This window comes from Ranitomeya imitator, chromosome 1 (genome assembly GCF_032444005.1).
Source record: "Ranitomeya imitator isolate aRanImi1 chromosome 1, aRanImi1.pri, whole genome shotgun sequence".
NCBI lineage: Eukaryota > Metazoa > Chordata > Amphibia > Anura > Dendrobatidae > Ranitomeya > Ranitomeya imitator.
The window spans coordinates 557,700,834-557,718,406 of NC_091282.1; the positions used below are offsets into that span (position 1 = coordinate 557,700,834).

At 42.6% G+C, this 17,573-nt stretch overlaps 1 protein-coding gene across 1 annotated transcript in view; it reads left to right on the forward strand.

Annotated features, from left to right (window-relative positions):
* SLC5A5 (solute carrier family 5 member 5) overlaps positions 1-17,573 on the forward strand; it is an 86,449-nt gene that overhangs the window by 24,368 nt on the left and 44,508 nt on the right. Inside the window, exons 9-12 of the mRNA XM_069767768.1 lie at positions 4,093-4,181; positions 4,272-4,384; positions 7,587-7,657; positions 7,749-7,835. Coding sequence (XP_069623869.1) covers positions 4,093-4,181; positions 4,272-4,384; positions 7,587-7,657; positions 7,749-7,835 — 360 coding nt within the window. The remainder of the gene's footprint in view (positions 1-4,092; positions 4,182-4,271; positions 4,385-7,586; positions 7,658-7,748; positions 7,836-17,573) is intronic.

The window sequence follows — 17,573 nt, forward strand, 5'->3', positions numbered from 1 at the left end:
AATGCCCAAACTTGGAGCACGCAGATATATGAGGCCTGTCACGGAAATATCACACTGCCAAATATGTGGCCTGTATTTTTTGAGGGGTCTGCAAAATAGTGCTGTATATAAGTAGAGTCACAGACAGCAAAAACAGTGGAAAACCGGCCTAAAATGCCCAAACTTGGAGCACAACAATATATGAGGCCTTTTTTGTTTTCTTGTTTTCTGGCACAAGGCTACCACATACTATGCTACTGCGGAAATACGATTAAAAAAAAAACAAAACACCAGGACTCAGCCTAACATAACAGACTGTATTATTTTTTTTTATTTTTATTTTTTTTTGGGGGGGGGGGGTGGCTTTTGAGTGAATTTGTAATAATAAAAAAAAAAAAATAGTAGAACAAGGCTAGCACACACAACTATGCTACGTATGCCTGACAAACTATGATTTTTCTACAGATGCACCAAGACTCAGTCTGACATAATAGACTGCAAATTTTTTTTTTTGGGGGGGGTGGTGAATTTCTGGAAAAAAGAAAGAAAAAAAATGAAAGCTGCAACTAGGTATATAGTAAATAAGCAGCAGCAGCAGACAGTTATGGAACTTTTGGAGGTATGCAGTGAGAGCTATGTACGTACACACAGTGCCTGAAGGCCTTGCACTGATGTCGGTATGCGCACATAGACTCCCCTGCCTACCTAGCTGCAGACCTACTCTAACCATTAAAACCACGATTCTGTCCCTATCTCTGCAGCAGCTCGCCCTACTCTCGCTGAATCCGGAGATGAATGCGTTGAGCAGGGCGGCGCCAGGTGTCTTATACTCGGGATGATGCTGTGCGGCCCAGTCAATCACTGTACAACCACAACAAAGATGGCTGTGGTGTTTCATGGCCTGGCAGACAATCCCTGCAGCGTGATTGGGTCTCTAAAGTCCGCTAAAAATGCTGGGTGGAGACACCAGTTACCGCTGAATAATCCCGGAAATGCTCGGTGCTCGCTGAGTACACCGAGCATAGTGATACTCGGGCGAGTAACGAGTAGTGGCGAGCATGTTCGCTCATCACTAGTAAACTGTAAAAAAGAAATTTCAACCCTAGGTTGCTTCTACATGGCCGTGTCCGGGTCAGTATTTTGTATCAGACCATGGAAGGTGGAAATCTTTCCACTATACATTTTCTGTTATATTCAACTCCTGAATTTGGCTTACAAATGCGGATGGAAAATACACAATCATAGGCTTTAATGTCCCTGACAAGTTCATTGTTGGATCTAGCAGCCATAACATGGATTTCTGAAACTGGCAGTTGGCTGGTTAAAGCTATCTTTGGTTAAAATATTTGGTTAAACATCCTTCTATTCCATCTTATTTATCCACCCACAAACTGTATTTTTGGCATTCTTGCATATACTTCTCCAATACATACGGGGCAAATATAATCCCAAGACCATAACTTACTAAAAAGTAACACATTTATTAGTATAAACACAAAATATGTACAAGCTTAAAGAACAAGGTACAGAGCTCGTATACAGAGGACAAAAAACACTGAAGATCGCACCACGGGTACAATTGAACAGAGATACTAATAACATGCTATGCTCCATACCTGTGTATGTGCGGTGCATGTTCCTAGTAGGGCCATGTAAGTAACTAATCATGTAAGCTTTAAATAAGAGAAGAAAAATAGTAAGGCCATGTCAATCTTACCCATAAGGTTAGTGCCAGTATCAGTCCAGCAGCCCCGATACTGTAGAGCTCCCCCGAGGAAGCCCACGCGAAACGCGCGTCGGGGCTGCTGGACTGACACTGGCACTAACCTTATGAGTAAGATTAACATGGCCTTACTATTTTTCTTCTCTTATTTAAAGCTTACATGATTAGTTACTTACATGTCCCTACTAGGAATATGCACCGCTGCACTTTATCAGGCACTATGCACCTCTATATGATTCAGCTCCTTACACAGGTATTGAGCATAGCATGTTCTGAGTATCTCTGTTCAATTGTACCCGTGGTGCGATCTTCAGTGTTTTTTGTCCTCTGTATACGAGCTGTGTCTGTACCTAGTTCTTTAAGCTTGTACATATTTTGTGTTTATACTAATAAATTTGTTTTACTTTTTAGTAAGTTATGGTTTTGGGATTATATTTGCTCCGTGTTTTCTGTGTGTAATGTGCTGCTGCAGTGCAGTATAGAGCAATCTCCACCAGAGGGTGCTGGATAAGGAAAGGAGGCTGCACACACAGCACAGCAACACTGAGCAACAACACAGGTGTCACAGGTAATGAAAGGGACATGAAACAAGCCAAGGTCATACACGGAGATAGCAGCGCGGTACAGAAGGGGCGAGCAGAGAATCGTCGGGGACAAGCAAGACGTCAGAACCTACCGGGAACGTGGTAACCAAAACGTGAGACGGAGACGGAGTCGGGGTACAGGCCAGAGGTCAGAACAAGTCATAAACGGGTGTAGGCAGTCAGAGGCAAACAGGAACACAATAACAGGGATCCGGTCAGGAGCTCAAACCGTGCAGCATGAACTATAGCTGACACTGGCCCAATGGCTGCAGAGGACTTAAATAGCTCAGCCAGCTCCAGGGTGAGGCAGAGAGGATTAACTCCCACATGACCAGTCCAGAGACAAGAGAGCTGAACATAATTTCAGAACTGGATCATGACACTGTGTAGGATAAATCTAGTAGTGGAGTTTTCCCTGTCATTCATTGTGTTTCCAATTTATGGGTATATTCCTGTGAGTCTTTGATTGATATGTATCAGTGGAACCTGTTCTTCCAATACATACGGGGCCTGATTCACTAAGGTGTTTACGCCAGAACTCTTGCGCATAACATATTAAAAAGTTGCAAAAACTTTTCATGCAAGACCTTCATAATGGATTAGACACATCTTAGTTTTGCATGCTCCTTCAATGAGACTGGTGTGTCCAATGCCAGTCTTAATGGCTCAGCCTCATAGGCCATCATTTTTTTACTCCTTATGGCCTTAAATTTATTTCAATGTATGGAGCTGTTGGCCAGATAACATAGCAGCCACCACACAAAATAGAAGAATGAACAGTAGAGTATATTAAAAAAGTGACTGTAATGGTAGACTTCTTAAAGGGACTCTGTCAGCACAAAATGACTGTTCAAACCAAGTACAGGCACTTGGTGCCCTGTTGGCATGGCCAGGCACCATCCCATCTACCGTATTTGTTTTCCCTCTATTTCCACCCTCCTCTTCCTTGATTTATAACTCTGGCTCTACAGGAGGAAGAGTACTGAACTGTTTTCAATGCCAAGTGTGCACCGTTGAGCCAACTACCTTGTAAGCATCCTCAAACTCCCCTGATTCTGCCACCGGTTTGTGTGGTGTAATTCCACTGCAGAGATTCACATTTGTTGCTTTTGGAGCACAATTTGTGAAATCTCTGCCTGAAGTCTATCTTGGTGTTTCTCTAGGGACATGCGATGTAACTCCTCCCCCCAAGATGCTGCCAATCACAGCTCAGCATTACGTCAGATGGCTAAAACATGGAGACTAGCAGTGTCTGTGAGGGAGAGGTGAAAGCGCAAACTCCTAGAGAAGACTTACCCTGTTGGATTGCAAGCAAAAATTTCACATACTACTCTCCAAAATCACTAAATGTGAATAACTCTGCAGTGGAGTGACAGAGAAAAATGAGAAGAGTGTCAGAATCAGGGGAGCTTGAGGATTTGTACAATGTCCTCTTAAAACATCTTTATGTTATTTAGATCTACAAATTATGAACACCATATACTATTCTGATTATAGCTAAATAGTTAAGACTGCTAATTTTGTGTTATGTGATTTCAATTTATGCATTTGGCTGAATAAAAGTAGGAATAAGGGTAAAATTAAAAGAAAAAATTAGAATAACTTTTGCCTTCTAAAATAACACATCCTAATAGATGCCACAAACAAAAACTATGACTCTTAACACTGACAAGTAGTGGCACAGCTGTATTGACCTCATAAATAAGATTTCTAATAGTCAAGTGATACTGGTAAATCAAGGTGGCATGTTGGTAATTACAAGGATTTAGGTGTGGAAGCTTAATATTTTATTTTGTTTTCTTCTAGTACATTCCATACTTGGTGTTGGAGATATTTGAACAATATCCAGGTGTCCCGGGTCTTTTTCTTGCCTGTGCATACAGTGGGACACTCAGGTACAATTCAATTCATGAATATGAACAATCAATAGCAGTATGCAGACGCAATCTTCTATTTCATCTTAATTATATTTTATATTGCTGCAGCACAGCATCTACAAGCATTAATGCTATGGCTGCAGTGACACTGGAGGACCTCATTAAGCCAAGAATGCCTCACATTTCTATGGCAAAGTTAATAATAATTTCAAAGGCATTGTGTGAGTATGATGTACTGCCAATATAGATGAGATATTCTGCTGATTATCAACATGCTTTATGCTGTGTATAAGAACAGCCTTGTGCTGGACTCGTATTCTCTATTACATTACCAAAATGTTTTTGTGTTTACTTGGTGTTGCACTGATGTTTGATAGGTGTTATTCAAACTTCAGCATACAGAAAAGGTGTTAAGAAAGTCCGCTTTTCAACAAACCTACAATAATGTTGTGAAAGGGCTTCCACAGATATCTGCAACCAGTACAGAGGACTCCTAGATAAGGCTATGTTCACATATTGCATTTTTCTGAGTCTTTTTCTGCAGGCAAAACCTGCTCTCAAGGCAGTAAAGAATTTGCTTACGAAAGCTTCAGCTTTGCTTTCACTACATAAGTATAAACGAACCATGAACAATGCAAGGTGTGAGGTCACCAATGCAAGACATATGCGAAACCAAAAAACATTTTGTAAAAAAAAAAGAACAATTTCATCATACTATTTAGTGGAAAACGATGTTTCTGAAAAAATAGTGACTATTCTGAACAAAAAAGTTCACATGAGTTTATGACAAAATACACAATTACAAATGTAATAGTGGGGGTAGATGAATTGGTCAGGAATAGTTTACCTAAAATATTGTCAGAGCATTGAATTTGTAGGACAAGGTTTACTTTCACACTTTGCTCAGCCCTTGAATTGATCAGGTATTGTACAATATCACACCTTGGTCAGCCCTTGAGTTGGTCAGGTATTGTTCAGTTTCACACCTTGGTCAGCCAATGTTTACTTTACACACATCACTAAGTTAATTAAACTGTACTAATCCTATCTACCATTTTCCGGTCAGGAGACCAAGACATTATGGTTTAAACCTGGGAAAAACATAAAATAAATGAGCTTTACATCCTGCTGTACCTGCTTTCTTTCACTAAAAACACAACAAAACCCGATACCTGCATTTTTTGCTGCATTTCTGCATTTACTCATTGCTTTCTATGGGTGAAAAAATGCTGCAAAAACGCTGACAGAAGTGACATGCTGCAGTTTTAAAAAATCCCAATGTGTGTGCATAAGATTTCTGAAATCTCACAGCTTTTTCTGGTACTGTAAAATGCAGCTTAAAACTTCCATTAAAAAATGCAGCAAAAGCACAACATGTGAACATAGCCTAAAGTGTCAGATTGAAGGTAATAAACTCTGCATGAGTTGGGCACAATGATTTGTAGGTGCTGAGTTCCTGGGTCTGAATCCCACCAAGGATAACATCTGCAATGAGATTGTATGTTCTCCCCGTGTTTGCGTGGGTTTCCAGGTTCTACGGTTTCCTACAACACTCCTATAGCATGCTGATAGGGAATTTAGATTGTGAACCCAATGGAGAACGTTACGATGATGCCTATAAAGCGTTGCGGATTATGTTGGTGGTATATAAACAAGCATAATAAATAAATAGCTTGTGGGCTAAAGTACCACATACACATTATACATGGTAACTATTACAGGCTTTATTACAGTATGTCTTGCAACTAAGGATGCTAATAGACCCTGGTGCCAGCACACACTTTGTAAGCCCACTGTCTCTTCCTGTTCCCATTTTCATACAATAACAACCCTTACCCCACAGTTTGTCAGCTGTTGTCTCCCTCCTTCCCTGTGCTGTGTACCCTTGTTCCTTACATCTTGTTGAGTTTTCAGCCCCCTCACTCCTGCAGACTTCTGAGCACTCTCCTTGCTGCAGACTTCATCGTACTCCTCCCTCTCCCCTGTGTGGTCTAAGTATTGTATGACTGTATGTCAGAGTTTTGTGGACCATCTTGTGGTATTACTTACCTTCCAGGTAGAGATCACTTTTTAGATAAATTATGTCATAAATCATATTTCTATTGGAAAGGCAGATGTAAATAATTTTATGCCCAAAAATGATAAAATATTCTCAGAGTGATACCTTTGTTGGCTAACCAGAGAGAAAATATATATACAAGCCTCCAGAACACTGGGGCTCCTTCTTCAGGCCTGAATACAAATGGAAAGGCCAAAAGACAACTGAACCTTTTCTTATTTGTGCCGAAAATTCAGATTTGGCAATTGCCCATTTTAGATGTGCTAGTATGTGACATCATTTTACCTAGGAAATAAAATTCAGCACAGATTTATCAATGCTGTTGGAGGAACAAATTCAGAAATGGAGCATATAGTGTTTTCAGGATGAAGAGACATTAGAGTCCTCATACACAATAGGTAGCATTTGGCTAAATGATGGTTCAGACGATTATTCGGTGATCTCTCTTGACACCTCCATACACATGTTGAGCGCTCCTGCGTTTCCTACAAGAGAGCCACCGCCAGACTCCTCTGACAGCAATTTATCTTGCCAAGAACAAAAACATGCCGGGTCCTTCTGTCCGTAACATCATTTGTCGAGGTAAAGTCTGAAGGCCCCCAAACCCATTAGACAATCCACTGAGCCTGCCGATATTGTGTAAGGTGTATGGAGGCCTTAATATGCGTTACTTTTACTCTTAAGTACCAGTAACATGTGACCATAGCTTTTTTGCCATATAACATACCAAAAAAACAAAAATATATTCTTTGTGAGGAGGAAAGATGAAAAAAAATGCAATTTTTCAGTGGCTATTATATATATATATATATATATATATATATATATATATATATATATATATATATATATATATTTCTCTTTTAAAAAAATAAAAAGCGTCTGTAAATAAAAAAAAAATTGGGTTTGTGTTGCTATATATTTTGATACTCAAAACTTTTGATTTCTCCAACTACTGAGCTGAAGAGGTATTTTTTTGCAGGGTATACTATAGATTTTATTGCTACCAATTTTTTGGTTTTATTTTCACTTTTTTGGAATGTGGTTTGCAAAAGGAAAAATGTAACATCTTAAAAGTTCAGTATTAGTCTATTGAAATTTTACCGATCACCTAAGAAGCTCTGCATGTAGCATAGAAGTATAATCCTCTTAACGCTGGGAACATTTTGTCCCTAATAAATGTAAGAAAAAAATATTTACAAGCCAAGATTGAGAACAACAGACATGAGAGAGCAACGCCAAAATTAGTGTGATTGTGGAAGGGCTTATTTGGCTTACTGAAGTTTCTGAGAAATCCACTTCTAACAAGCTTACATTGCATGTGAATATACTGTAAATGAATTTTCCTGTCTTTTCTTTCCCAGCTATGTTGTATGGGTGCTCGTGTATTATAGTAGCTGCTTTATCATCATTGCTAGGAGGTGGAGTTCTGCAGGTATCAGTATTTAACTAGGGCTAAAGAATGGTATATATTATTCTCTACCCAATGATTTATGATGATGACTGTTTCTCTTTCTCTTATATAGGGCTCTTTTACAGTGATGGGTGTGATCAGTGGCCCATTGCTCGGGGCCTTTATACTGGGAATGTTCACTTCCTCATGCAACACTCCGGTATGGTTATGTCTACATTATGTAAATTGACATATGTATATAAAAAATGCAGAAAACCAATTTAACTATGCTTGGGTATTAGCTGTGATTATAATATTCTCTATAATCTTCCCCAGGAAGTAGCATACTTCCTGCAGTGCTCTACGTTTTAGATATGCACTTGTGAAGTCATAGAATAAATTGAGAAGAATGGATATGATAAATGAATAGACATGTAACTGGACTGCGGAACATTTCCACGTATTAAGTAACAACATGGGGCATGACGACCCCTTTAATGATGCCAGAGTTGTGCAGTTGTATACAAGTGCTTCTCACAAAATTAGAATATCATCAAAAAGTTAATTTATTTCAGTTCTTCAATATAAAAAGTGAAACTCATATATTAGATAGTCATTACAAACAGAGTGATCTATTTCAACTGTTTATTTATGTTAATGTTGATTATTAAGGCTTACAGCCAATGAAAACCCAAAAGTCATTATCTCAGTAAATTAGAATATTTTTTATCACCAGCTTGAAAAATGATTTTAATATCCAAAATGTTGGTCTACTGAAATGTATGTTCAGTAACTGCACTCAATACTTGGTAGGGCTCCTTTTGCATCAATTGCTGCATCAATGCGGTGTGACATTGAGGCAATCAGCCTGTGGCACTGCTGAGGTGTTATGGACGCCCAGCCTTCAGCTCGTCTGCATTGTTGGGTCTGGTGTCTCTCATCTTCCTCTAGTCTTGACAACACCCTATGGGGTTAAGGTCAGGCGAATTTGCTGGCCAATCAAGCACAGTGATACTGTTTTTAAACCAGATATTGGTACTTTTGGCAGTGTGGACAGGTGCCAAGTCCTGCTGGAGAATTAAATTTCCATCCCCAAAAACCTTGTCAGCAGAGGGAAGCATGAAGAACTCTAAAATTTCCTGGTAGACGGCGGCGCTGACTTTGGTCTTTATAAAACACAGAGGACCTACACCAGCAGGTGACATGGCTCCTCAAACCATCACTGATTGTGTAAACTTCACACTAGACCTCAAGCAGCTTGGATTGTGGCCTCTCCACTTTTCCTCCAGACTCTGGGACCTTGATTTCCAAATTAAATGCAAAATTTTATTTCATCTGAACACAGCACCTTCAACCACTGAGCAACAGTCCAGTTCTTTTTCTCCTTGACCCAGGTAAGACGATTCTGACATTGTCTATTGGTCATGAGTGGCTTGACACAAGGAATACGACACTTGTAGCCCATGTCTTGAATAACTTTGTGTGTGGTGGCTCTTGAAGCAATGACTCCAGCAGCAGTCCACTCCTTGTGAATCTCCCTCAAATTTTTCAATAGCCTTTTCTTAACAATCCTTTCAAGGCTGCGGTTATCCCGGTTGCTTGTGCACCTTTTTCTACCACATTTTTTCCTTCCACTCAAATTTCCATTAATATGCTTCGATACAGCACTCTGTGAACAGCCTGCTTGTTTAGCAATGACCTTTTCTGGCTTACCCTTCTTGTGGAGTGTATCAATGACTGCTTTCTGGACATTTGTCAAGTTAACAGTCTTCCCCATGATTGTGGAGCCTACTGAAACAGACTAAGGGACCTTTTAAACACTGAGGAAGCCTAGGTGTTTTTTGTTAATTATTCTAATTTACGGAGATAATGACTTTTGGGTTTTCATTGGCTGTAAACCATAATCATCAACATTAACAGAATTAAACACTTGAAATAGATCACTCTGTTGTGATGACTCTATATAACATATGGGTTTCAGTTTTTGTATTGAGGAACTGAAATAAATTAACTTTTTGATGATGTTCTAATTTTGTGATAGGCACCTGTAACTAAACTTTCCATAGGGCCTGGACATCTTTCTTGAAAAATATATTACAGGCATTACTAGATTCTGTGATGGGACGTTAATTCAGGAAACTAGTATGACTGCTGTATGTGGAGCTGGAAAGGAATTGTTCCCCTAATATGGAGAAATTATCATATGCCTTATGGGGATTTTGCCTTCCTCTGGATCAACATGTTAGACTTGTGTCTACCTTTAACCTTAAAAACTAAGAAATGTAATTTCATTTAATCCGTTCACGACCAATGATAATAATAATCTTTATTTATATAGCGCCAACATATTCCGCAGCGCTTTACAGCTTAACAGTTTCAAACACAACAGTCATAAGTAATAACGTTAGCAATACAATAAAAAAAGCAAAATAAGATGACCCTGCTCGTGAGAGCTTACAATCTACAATGAGGTGGGGGAGATACAAAGTACAGGTGTGTATTTACAATGATGTATTTACAATGATGGTTCAGCTGTCACGCTGTTCTGTCTGTATCTGGTTTTCGGCGTGACAATGCATATGTTTGCTTTAACCCTTTACTCTTTTCCCCCTAATTTGAGCTGGGATACTGTTGGCTGTTACCATAATGGAGCCCTCTCAGTTCCCTGCTCTGCTGCGCAGTCGTACATGGGTGTTTAGGTATTTGCCCTGTTGCATACCTTCCTCATGTGCGGTCCCTGGTTGCTGCTGTGAAGCTGTCCGCGGGTTGTGAGGTCATTTGCAGCTGGTGCATGACTTTCCATGTGGGTCAGTGCATGCAGTTTGTCAGGTGCCCTGAGCCTCAGATCCTGCACTGTGTGTGCTGTAATGGTTTCTGTTTGTGCTTAGGGCGTGCGCGGCCACACCTCCCCTGCCTTTTTCAGGGTGAGGGTGTGTACTCCAAATGCTGTCCCCAGCCAATTGCTGAGGGGCAGCTCATATATAAAGTTCCCCTACCCTATGGGCAGGGCCTGAGCTACTCACAAAGCTCCTGAACTTTGCTATGTGTGTTTGTGTTCCTGCACCCTGATGTCCTCGTGTACCCTGATGTCCTGCCTGGGCCCTGATGTCCCGCCTATTTGTGCCTCGGTGATCCGTTGGTGCCTTGGGGTGCACAGGGTGGTACCCTTCTGAGGTGTGGAATCGGGAGCCTAACATCGTCATGTTTTGTTTATGTACTCTGTGACTTTACTTTAGTAAACTTTACTTTCTCTATACCTGAAGTAGCGGTGTAATCAAGTCCTACGTGTTTCTTTCTTTGTCCACATGCTCAGCTGCCACAGAACCCCAGTCTCTGCCCTCCCCCTAGTTCGGGTAGGCCCGGGTCCCCCTCTGCGGTTTAAAGGGTCCGTATTGCGTCTCCGGGGGACGCGCGCCCCACGCCTACTGAGGTTGTTTGGCTTGGGGGCGTCTATGGGCTGGGCCGCATATGTGGCTGCAGCTGACCGTGACACCAGCAATCTTCAGGGGGTGGGGGATAGATGGAGATAGTGAATGGGCTACACACACACATAAACATAAAATGACTTTGATTAGAGAACATGATAGGCCGCTCTGAACAAATGTGTTTTGAGGGAGAGCCTAAAAATATGTAAATTGTGGATGGTCCTAATATCTTGTGGTAGAGCATTCCTGAGGATTGGCGCAGCGCAGGAGAAGTCTTGGAGTCGGGAGTGGGAGGTACGGATTAGTGCAGAGGTTAGTCGAAAGTCATTTGTAGAGCGCAGAGGTCGGTTAGGCCGATAGACTGAAATGAGGGAGAAGATGTAAGGGGGTGCCACACTGTGGAGAGCTTTGTGGGTGAGAACAAGTACTTTGAATTGTATCCTGTAATGAATAGGCAGCCAGTGTAACGACTGGCAAAGAGCGGACGCGTCCGAGTAACGATTAGCTAGATGGACAACGCTGGCTGCTGCATTAAGGATAGACTGGAGAGGGGAAAGTCGAGTAAGGGGTAGGCCAATTAGTAGAGCATTGCAGTAGTCCAGGTGGGAGTGGATCAAGGCGACAGTGAGGGTTTTTGTTTCCATGGTGAGAAAAGGATGGATTCTAGAGCTGTTCTTCAGGTGGAAGCGGCACGAGCAAGCAAGAGATTGTATATGGGATGTGAAGAAGAGATTTGAGTCAAACATAACACCCAGACAGCGCCCTGAGGTACCCCAACAGGGAGAGGAAGAAGAGATTAAGTGGAGCCAGAGAACAAAACACTGAAGGAGCGGTCAGAAAGATAGGAGGAGAACCAGGAGAGAGCAGTGTCCTTAATGCCTAGTGACTGGAGTCTAGAGAGTAGGAGAGGGTAGTCTACAGTGTCGAAAGCTGCAGAAAGGTCGAGAAGAATGAGCAGAGAGTGGTCACTGTTACATTTTGCTGTCAGAAGGTCATTGGTCACCTTGATGAGTGCCATTTCTGTTGAATGTAGGGGTTGGAAATCAGACTGTGAAGCGTCTAGGAGGGAATGAGTGGAGAGGTAACGGGTAAGGTGGGAGTAGATCAAGCACTCCAGGAGTTTAGAGATGAAGGGGAGATTGGAGACTGGTCTGTAGTTGTTTGTGCAGGATGGGTCGAGGGAGGGTTTCTTTAGTAATAGAGTAATGATACAGTGTTTGAAGGAGGAGGGCAAAATGCCAGAGGAGAGGGAGAGATTAAAGATTGTAGGTGAGTTGTGACGACTGGAGAGAGCGACTGGAGGAGATGTGAGGGAGTGGGGTCGGTAGTGCATTTAGTCGGATGAGAAGAAGAGAGGAGCCTGGAGACTTCTTCTTCTGTGATGGGATCGAATGTGGAGAGTGAGCCAGGGGAAATGCAGGGAGGGATGGGAGTTGCTGCGCTTGGTGTCTGGGAGCGGATTTCCTGACGAATGTTATCTATTTTCTCTATAAATTGGGAGGCCAGGTCATCAGCACAAATGTCTGTGATAGGGGCTTGTGCTTTTGGCCTGAGGAGGGAGTGAAAGGTGTCAAAAAGTTTCTTGGGGTTGTTGGATAGTGAGGAGATCAGAGTGGTGAAGTAGTTCTGTTTGGCAAGGTGAAGGGCAGAGTTATAGGTTTTTAACATAAATTTGAATTGTATGAAGTCTTCTGGTGTGCGAGTTTTCCTCCATAAGCGTTCAGCACTCCTAGAACATTGCTGGAGAAATCGGGTTTGCGATGCGGGCCAGAGCTGTTTTACTCTGTGCTTGGAGGTTCTGAGGGTGAGGGGAGCTACTTGGTCCAGGGAACTTCTAAGAGTGTCATTGTAGTGATGTACAGCCAGATCAGGACAGAAAAAAGAGAAGATTGGGGACAATGATGGGTGTAGGGAGTCTGAAAGTGTGTGAGGGTTGATAGCATGTAGATTTCTGAATGTGTGGTTGGTAGGAGGGTGCTGGGGTGGGCGAGGAATTGTGAGTGTGAAGGAGAGAATGTTGTGCCCAGAGAGGGGAAGCGGTGAGTTATCTAGGTAGGAGATTGAACAGAGCCGGACGAAGACCTGGTCAAGGGTGTTACCGTCTTTCAGAGGTTGAGAGCTGTGAGAGGCCTAGGGAAGTGGTTAGTGATAGAAGCTGGGATGCAGATGTAGAAGTGGGGTTGTTTATGGGAATGTTGAAGTCTCCCAGGATAAGGGTTGGGAGTTCTGAGGACATGAAGTGCAGCAGCCAGGCAGAGAAATGGTCCAGGAAGTGGGTGGGTGAGCCTGGGGACCAGTATATGACCGCTACTCGGAGGGAGAGGGGACGAAAGAGCCTGATGGCGTGGACCTCAAAAGAAGGGAATGAGAGTGATGGAGCTGGGAGGATGACCTGGAAAGTGCATTGTGGGGACAAGAGTATGCCGACTCCACCACCATGTCTGTTGATGATGTATATTTACAGAGTCTGCTGTGTCCATGCCTTTGATGCGGGTTCACACGCTGAGCCTGCATCTTTCCCCGCACTTGATTTCTGATTTTATCAGCCATTAAGTGCCTATAACAGCTACGGCTGTTAGCCAGGTAAATGCCACTGTCATTCACTTACAGCGACATTTAACATGTGGTGACCGGAAGCGCGTCATTGATCCCGCCCATCGGCACTCCCATTACGTCCAAGGGTTGTCATGGCATTCATAGGAGATCATGATTTCTGCTATACTGCTATGTATAGCACAGGCGATCGGATGATCACCGCTTCAGGTATCCTAAGGGGACTATTAATGAAGTGAATAGTAAAAAAAAAATGTTTTCAAATTATTAAAAAAAGAAAGAAACACAAAACTTCAAATCACCCCTCTTTTGCCCAATTAAAAATAAAACAATAATAAAAAAATACATTTTTGGTATCACCGCGTTCAGCAATGTCCGATCTATTAAAATATGAAATAAATTAATCAGATAGGTAAACAGTGTAACGAGAAAAAAAATCAAAATGCCAGAATTATTTGGTTGCCGCAGCATTGTGATAAAATGCAATAAAAGGCAATAAAAAAACATTGTATCTACCCCATAATGGTATTAATAAAAACATCAGCTCCGGCCGCAATAAATCAGCCCTCACCCAGCTGCATATCCCGAAAAGTGAAAGCTCTATGGGTCTTGTAAAATGGTGACAAAAGCAAAAACTTTTTCTCATACAAATTTCAGACATTTTTTTCATCACCTACCATAAATAAAAAAAACTATGCATGTTTGGTATCTGAGTACTCATACTGACCTGCGGAATCATATTACCAGGTTGATTTTACCATATAGTGAAAATGGTAAGTAAAAAAAAAACAGTTGTGGAACTGAACTTTTCTTCAATTTCACCCCTCTTGAAATTTTTTCCCATTTTCCAGTACACTATGTGGTAAAAATAAATGATGTAATTCAAAAGTACAACTCCTCCCACAAAATAACAACCCTCACACAGCTATATTGACAGAAAAATAAAAAAGTTATGGCTCTTGGAAGAAGGGGAGGAAAAAATTGAAAATTGTTCAGGGGTGAAAGGACTATTAGAGTGGGGGAAATAAGAATTTGATCCATTGCTGATTTTGTAAGTTTACCCACTGACAAAGACATGAACAGTCTATAATTTTAAGGGTAGGTTAATTTTAACATTGAGAGATAGAATATCAAAAATAAAATCCTGAAAATCTCATTGAATAAATTATATAAATTTATTTGCATTTTGCAGTGAGAAATAAGTATTTGATCCCCTACCAACCATTAAGAGTTCTGGTTCCTACAGACCAGTTAGACGCTCCTAATCAACTCATTACCTGCATTAAAGACAGCTGTCTTACATAGTCACCTTTATAAAAGAAACTCATGTCCACAGACTCAATTAATCAGTCAGACTGTAACCTCTACAACATGGACAAGTCCAAAGAGCTTTATAAGGATGTCAGGGACAAGGTCATAGACCGGCACAAAGCTGGAATGGACTGCAAAACCATAATAAGCTGGGTGAGAAGGAGACAACTGCTGGTGCAATAGTAAGAAAATGGAAGAAATACAAATGACTGTCAATCGACATCGATCTGGGGCACCATGCAAAATCTCAACTCGTGGGGTATCCTTGAGGAAGGTGAGAGATCAGCCTAAAACTACACAGGGGGAACTTGTTAATGATCTCAAGGCAGCTGGCACCACAGTCACCAAGAAAACCATTGGTAACACATTACGCCGTAAATATTTAAAATCCTGCAGTGCCCGCAAGGTCCCCCTGCTCACAAAGGCACATGTGCAGGCCCATCTGAAGTTTGCCAATGAACACCTGGATGAATCTTTGAGCACACCTCCCAACCGTCCTAGATCCAGCGGGACAGTCCCAATTTAAGATTCTCTCCTGCTATCCCGACCGGGATCTTACTTTTCCCGACATGGGGGCGCAGTCTGCTGCCTAATGCGGCGGTCCACAGTTTCTCCCTCAGTGGCTGCAAGGATTTTTTTTTTTTTATCCAGGGGTCGACCCACCCATCAGTAAGTCTTCGCACAGCCGGATCTATTGTGAGGACTGTAGTTCAGTAACGCTTTTTAAGAAACAGAGAACAGTCGCTGGAACTACAGCTCCCAGAATCCTGTGTACGTTATCAGCTACCCCTGTGCACAGGCACAGAGAGAGTCACAATTGTGTCCTCCTATCACACCGAGGAAGGAGGATGATTTCACACGGAGCCTACTGCAATGTGAGGCATGGAGCAGTGCAGGTGAGGACTTAGCAGTGGGGGCACAGCAGGGGCTGGTGCTTTGTGTAACAGCAAAGTGGGCTGGGAGGAGGTTTGGGGAGCAGCACTCACAATGGGGTCTCTGCTGCCATGTCCTGGGTGATTACATGGTGTATTGTTCTGGACACCAGGCTTTGCTGGAGGATTGCAGTCACTATAGGGTTTATATGGCACTGGTGTGGTCTGTGGTGTTGTACAAAGCAGCAAAGTGGGTACTTGTGATCCAATGGGACAATCCCAAAATTCAGACTCTGTCCCACTGCCCTCGCCGGGATCTTACTTTTCCTGGCATGGTGGGAGCGCAGTCGGTCCACCTAATGCGGCAGTACACAGTGTCTCCCCAAGAGGCTGCATTCTTTCTGCCACTCCCAGACTGGCAGTCGGCTGTTCTCTGTGCCGGCTGCCAAGCTGATAGCCGCCGCAGAGAAGCTGCAGCACGCCGGTAGCAAGGGATCAATTGTACTCACGTCTTAGAGACACGAGTACAATTGAAGCTCTGAGCACCAGGTCAGAACGATGTCAGCAGCGTGAGCATATCATGTGATCACGCTGCTGACATCACTCGCCAGAGACGCAGGATGGGTGGTAAGTGCTCCAGTGGAGCTGAAGACACCGAAGATTAAGTGCATGGGGGGAGATTTGGAGTGGGGATGGGGGATTTAATGTGTGGGGGGAGATTTGAGGGCACAAAATGAGGAGCAAAGGGGGAGATGGGGCATGTATAAGGAAATAGTACAGTGGTATGGGGGCATGTTCGAGAAAACAGTATGGGAGAATAGGGGTCATGTACGATGAAACAGTATGGGGGAATGGGGTCATGTAGGAGGAAAGCGTACAAGGGGATGGGGATATGTAGGAGGAAACAGTATGGAGGAATGTGGTGCATGTAGGAGGAAACCGTAAGGGGGAGTGGGAGCATGTTGGAGGAAACCGTAAGGGGGAATGGGGGCATGTACGAGAAAACAGAATGGGGGCATGTATGAGGAAACAGTATGGGGGGATGGGTGCAGAAACAGTGGTGATTGGGGAGGGGTGCAGACAGTATGGGGAGCGAACAGGGAATGTATGCAGACACAGTATGAGTAGTGATGTGAAAAATGTATGTGGACAGAGTATGGGGAGTGAGGGTGATGGGATGTGTGCAGACAGTATGGGGGAGTCAGTGGTATGTGTGAGCACGCAGTATAGAAAGTGAGGGGGTAAATATGAGACAGTATGGTGAACAGGGGGGATGTGAGAGAAGACAGTATGAGGAGGGAGGGGAATAGTGTGAGGAGACAGTATGGGGGAGAAAAGTCAGTGGGTACAGAATTGAAACTGAGTAGTGGGGGTGTAGCATGTACTTTAATTCATTACTTGTAAATAAATTTATTTTTTTCTGTTTATAATTATTGTCTATGAAACAGTGTGATCAGCATTGCTAAATGCATGTGGTTGGGGCGTGGATATGGGTGTGACTAGTTGTGAAATGGGTGTGGTCAGGGGCATGGCCTAAAATTTGCCATGGCGCGCTGTGCATGCCGCAACCTTTGTCACCCTTTCCATTCTTCAAAAGTTGGGAGGTATGCTGTGATTGATTGGAAAAATGTGCTGTGGTCAGATGACACAAAAATTGAGGTCTTTGGCATTAACTCAACTCACCGTGTTTGGAGGATGAGACATGCTGCCTCTTACCAAAATAACACCATTCCCTCTGTCAAGCATGGAGGTGGAAACATTATGTTTTGGGGGTGTTTCTTTGCTAAGGGCACAGGA